Source organism: Pelobates fuscus, chromosome 11 (assembly GCF_036172605.1).
Source record: "Pelobates fuscus isolate aPelFus1 chromosome 11, aPelFus1.pri, whole genome shotgun sequence".
NCBI lineage: Eukaryota > Metazoa > Chordata > Amphibia > Anura > Pelobatidae > Pelobates > Pelobates fuscus.
In genome coordinates, this window is record NC_086327.1 from 3,445,106 (window position 1) to 3,451,105 (window position 6,000).

The following is a 6,000-nucleotide window of genomic DNA, read 5'->3' on the forward strand; positions in this document are numbered from 1 at the left end:
TTTGTTTTGATGACAGTTGCAGGAGAGGAATCAAATGTTGATATGAAACATCAGCTTTAAAAGACTAAACATCCTTATAACTGCTATAATCGGGTTATTTTCACACAAGTGCAGTTCAATTACAAGTATAAATTATCACATCATGATATAATATATTATAACTACAATTAATTCCCTTAAATCAATATGTATTATTTCTTGTCCTGTCCGTGCAATCTCCTACAGGACACCCCATTCCGTGAGCAGAGATTTGGTGTTTTGGTTAGATACACGTTACTAGGTTTGATGCTCGGAGTGACCATATCCACCATTATTTGTTTCCCTTACAGCTCAGACTACTTAGCAATAACATCGGACAGTAAAGACAATTGCTTGGGAGAGCAACCACAAGTATAGATTGTGGCAGAGAGTGACTCAGGGTAGCAGGTACGTGTCTTACTATACGGACCAGTCAAATATTTCACAATATTGCAATGTGTTTTACCATGAATAATATTTAAAATAAGCTAGAAAAGTTTACAACTGTTTTTAAAAACACACAAAGTAAACAATTCTAGTGGGATATTGGGATGGGATGGGCGTTGGTTTGTAAATATCCTTCCTTTGGGTGGGAGATTTAGAATGTGAGTGCAATGCGAAGGGTTAAAAAGACCACATTTAATGAGTAGTAACCCGCATTGTGTGTATTCTGGAAGGTCTGCAGGGATATACGGGAAGAATATCTTGTTTTTATAGACCCCATGAATCTAGAATAGTAATCGTCAACCTTGAGAATTATTTGAGCACCATGGGAAATGCAGTTAATGCATACATGGTGTGCCATGCTAGAATACAGACACATTGTATAACGTTTTAACTCTTAGTGATGGTAGGTCAGCTATAATGAAGGTAGCAGCCCCGGACAGCCGGTGCCATCATGCCACAGCCATCAGACTGCCATTATTGTAGTGCCTCAGTCCGGGTAGTACCTGCAAATCCCATTATACTGGCTTATAGCTAGACGACTTGTGTGGCAGCCGTGCAATATGGGATATGAGACCTCTGAATCGGGTATCCCATTGGTTGTGGGGGTTATAAGAGGCCTGATCACATTAAGATCATTTTCATGAGGATGGATAAATGGTATAAACTAATTTAAAGAAAACCATTAATCACAGTGTGAGTTTAGCTATATTCAATGAAATGATTTACCTCACAAAACTTTCAGGCCTTTTGCTTATAATTTAAATAATTTGAATATAAATCTTTGTGATTTTGATTTGCTATTTAGTTTTGTTGTTTGTCTGGGAAGTCTTTAACCAGTATATGTAGTAGAAAAAAGGGAGGGTTGCACTCAGTCACAAGTTTTTAACACAGGGTGCTTCTGTATGTGTCAGCAAACCCCAAGGAAAAAAAACCTCAGGCACTCACTGTGATCACTTCCTGGCAGATTTATTGCAACGTTTCGACTTGTAACCAGGTCTTTATCAAGCTTGGTTACAGGTCGAAACGTTGCAATAAATCTGCCCGGAAGTTATCACAGTGAGTGCCTGAGTTTTTTTTCACTTTAACCAGTATATGAACAGGAAAAAGGTGAATTGTGTTGAACTGATGTAGGCAAAGTGCACTTTTTAAAAATATAAATTGCCCTTCTTTCTTCTTGTTGGGTGGCCTGTAGTAATGTTAAGATACATTTATATTATAATTCTTCTGTGTGTCAGTTTGAAACATTAATAAGCATCAGACTTACATTATCTGTAGATTTATTCTGCTTACAATTACTAATAAAAATAAACAAACCAAAACAGAGGATTTTACAGGATAATGGGTGTTCAACAGCAGATGGTTATTGCTGGACTCAGGAAGAGAAGGATAGAGTATTTGTCCTTAAAGGAGCACTATAGGGTCACGACCACAAAAATATATTCCTGATCCTATCGTGTTAAAACCACCATCTAGCCCCCCCCCCACCCCCGGGCCCCTCTTGCCTCCCTAAATATAGTAAAATCTTACTTATAATCATGTCTGCAACTTCTGGCTCTGCCTCTGACCTGCCTGCTGTTTGCTGACATCATCAGAAGTGGTTGCCTGAGCCAAACACAATGCTTCCCCATAGGATTGGCTGAGACTGGCAGAGGCAGATCAGGGGCAGAGCCAGCACAAGCCTGGCCAATCAGCATCTCCTCATAGAGATACATTGAATCAATATATCTCTATGAGGAAAGTTCAGTGTCTGCATGCAGAGGGTGGAGACACTGAATGTCAGTCACACTGTGCAGCACTGCCCCAGGAAGCACCTCTAGCAGCCATCGGAGGAGTGGTCAGTGGAGGTATCCCTAGGCTGTAATGTAAACACTGCATTTTCTCTGTAATAAGCTGTGTCCCTGTAAAATCAGAGAAGATCCACACCTACCCCCAACACACCAGTTAAAAAAGGATGTATGTGACGAAGCCTTTCTTTGTGTTTTTACACCAATCGATTAAGAACATTCATATGATCCCTATTGATTTAGAACCACATTCCAGAATTCTCAGACAAAGAAAGTCTTGTGACTTATACCATCTCTTACTTTTCTCAATCCAGACACCCTATCTAATGTGAATAGATTATGCAATATTCTACAAAGGAATTGTCACTAAGCAGCCGAGATGTAAAATAGCTGGGTCCGAGAATTTCTGGATGAGATATTTACTACCGACTGGTTCAACTCAGTTCTCTTTTCAGTGAAAACATAATGTCACAGTGCACTAGATGCTGAGTAACCTTCTCTGTGTGTATGTGTGCAGTTTAAAAGATAACATTACTCTTTTTGTATCTTATTTAACAGTCAGACGAGCGAGGAAGAAGAAGGTAGCCTCGCGATATTGCCACTGCTGGGTGTATCGAAAACTGTAATGGGTCACAAATCGAACCGATTCCTATGGCCAAACCCTTTCATCCATAGGAATCCCGCGAAAGATGTCATTTTCAGTTTTTTTTTACATTGTCATCAAACTTGCTGCTTCTGATCCCCATTGCCGACTTCCTTGTGCGAATATTATCAATCGGATCGAAAAATCCTTCTTTAAACTAATCGTTTTGTTTCCCCATTCCGGCAATGTAGGGGAAAAATGCCAATATCAAAGAGGCTTCCAGAAAAAGTGGAACAATTTTATAATTACACATTTCTGTTTTATTTTAGCATGATTTAATTACCTTTTATAATTGTCTTTCGCTGGAGATGGGATATGAATTGAGGGGTAACTGCGTATCACGTACACCTATTTTCACATTTAGTAATTGCTAATTAGTTTGCTCTGATTAAGTTTCAGAAATTGTGAAATAATGGCCGGCACTTTACCTGAGGGCTAATACTGACTTTACAAGAATCATTAGAGCAATGAAACTGTCTATAATGTGGTGATATTTCTTTAAACAAAATGTCTGTATTCAATATTTAATTTTTATTATTTTCATTTAGAATGCTCCTCCCGGCTGGAGATTCCCCCTATGTGAACCTAAAAACACACACAATGGGCAGCCACTAGAAAAATGAACTCGTGGTGGCTACTGCCTTGTGTTTTGATGAGTACTCTATGCACCAAATATTGAATTTTGGGACAAGTAGGATAAGGAGATGGGTTTATATAGGAAAATATTCTTTAAAAATAAAGATTAACAAATGTGAAAATAAGTGGACAGCTTTTGATGCTCACTTGGTTCTTTTGTAGATGTTATTAAATTTCTGGTAATCTAAAATGTACGGCACGATCTTCACGTTCTCTAAACACTGCACAAATATCTGACTCTATTTATTCTGCCCGGGATGTCTGCGTAATATTGCTGAGCAACATGTAGCAGACTGCCCTGGAATTCAATCAGTTAAACAAACAACAACCCAGATTTCTTAAGCTTTAACAATATGACCTATGGCGGCAATAAGGCACTGCAGGGAAAGGCTTCTCATTGCCCCTAGGATGGTGTTCTGTTTTGTTGACCCAACTCCTGAACTGCACTCGGTCTGTGAAACTTGTGGGTGAAGGGGTTTAAAGACTTTTTAACAAAGCATGTTATTTATTTTTTAATACAGAATAAAACAAAGATAAATTAGATTATATTATGTATGATCGGATGAGGAAGTTTTGGCCCGGACGCCTTCCCTATCAGACTTGACCGGTTGTCTAGGTGATCTTTGCAGAACATCACCCAGACTTATGGTTTCATTGAAATAAAGAGACCGATGATCCTCAGAAAAGATCAATTCACGATGAGATGCTCGATAGGCCTGTATACGAGGATGCCATACAGGGACGGTGGAGGATAAGTATCAGCAGGATGTAGAACAGATACAACATATCGAAAGGCAAACCATTAAGGAGCAGGAAGCTGTCTTGGACATTTCGTCCCTATGGACACCAACATCCCGAGAGTCATCGATATCACCTAAATTCTGGACCGATGGTTGTTGCCTGGATTGAAAAGTCCTGCTGTAGCATTCTTCAGTGTTTTTATTCCGAGAGAAATGTTCGACAATCCCTTAGGTGAAGATTCACCATCACTGTGGATAGCCATCATGGCACTAATATTCAGCCGTCTCCTCACACAGCTTGTCTTTTTTACAGGCGGTGGGGATAAAGCACCGACGAGCCATGTCTCCCCCTACTCAATATTAAAGGAATATACATATTCTAACAATGAAAAGACACAAAGGAATTTATATCTTGTCTTCTGAACAAAACGCAGCTTCTCTGATCTCTGGAGGAAATCCCGTTATTAAAGCCGGCTCTTTGACATTGCGGAGACACTTTGTAGCTGGTGGGCTCAGTGTTCATTGTGCGCACCACGTGGTCCTGATAGCTATGACAAAACTCCAACACTGCTTTCAGAAACACAATTCTACAAACTGAATTATTTATCTGTGAATTATTTTCAGAGGTGTGGGAAGCAGCGAATTGTGCAGTAATTAAAACCCTTTGAGAAAAATTGATTAATATTCCTTTAAGTGCCTCCGAGCTGTGAGTCCCATAGGGAAGGTGTCATGGTCGGAATAAAACTTTCTCAGTAGCATATTGTTTAGTAGGGCTACCGCGTAGCCGAAATTAAGTAAGTACAATGCATGCTGGAATTTCTTGTACCAACAATGGCTGCAGCCTTGCATAGCAAGCTTCTACTGTCCTATATTGTGCCTGCTTTTTAACCCTTCCTGACCCAGTCAGCGCTTGTTCAGGTTTCAGCCTGGGAACGAAGGTGTTAAATATATCTGTCTGTCTGTCTGTCTGTTTTCACCCGCAAACCCCTATGTGCTACGCCTTGCTGTAAAATTTCCTTTTCCCTTTTGCTCCTGGTCTATGTTGTTTTTCATTTAATATTTGCAACAACAAAATCTATCTAATTTTTTGGAATGGGCTGAAATTGGTTTGCGGTTCTATTTGATTGGAAAACAATAAAGATATTAAATCACTATTATTTGTGAATATGTTTTATTTTATGAAACCAAACCCGGATTTCAGTTACATAGTTACATAGTTACATAGTTACATAGGCTGAAAAGAGACTTGCGTCCATCAAGTTCAGCCTTCCTCACATATGCTTTTGCTGTTTATCCAAAAGAAGGCATAAAAAACAAACAAACAAAAAAAAAAAAAACAGTTTGAAGCGCTTCCAATTTTGCAACAAGCTAGGAAAAAAATTCCTTCTTGACCCCAGAATGGCAGTCAGATTTATCCTTGGATCAAGCAGTTATTACCCTACATTGAAAGATTATATCCTTGAATATTCTGTTTTTGCAAGTATGCATCTAGTAGCTGTTTGTGCTCAAATTGTGTAACTCCAAAACAGGATAACAATAAACTCATGGAGGGTTTACCTGGTAGTAGGGATGGTCCTTAGGGTTATTCACTAAATACCAGAAAAACTCAATTCTGTGAAAATGGATGAATTCTGATCGCAATGGGAATTCTCATATTTACTAGAAGCCAATTCTGGTTAGAATTTGCTCAGCCCAACCAAATCTTAACCAACTAACCTGGTGCATTCGGTGT

At 39.1% G+C, this 6,000-nt stretch overlaps 1 protein-coding gene across 1 annotated transcript in view; it reads left to right on the forward strand.

Moving 5' to 3' along the window:
- The window catches only part of SCN1B (sodium voltage-gated channel beta subunit 1), a 59,928-nt gene extending 54,506 nt beyond the window's left edge, over positions 1-5,422 (forward strand). Inside the window, exons 6-7 of the mRNA XM_063436797.1 lie at positions 330-426; positions 2,808-5,422. Coding sequence (XP_063292867.1) covers positions 330-396 — 67 coding nt within the window. The 3' untranslated portion in view covers positions 397-426; positions 2,808-5,422. The remainder of the gene's footprint in view (positions 1-329; positions 427-2,807) is intronic.
- The last annotated feature ends 578 nt before the right edge of the window (positions 5,423-6,000 follow it).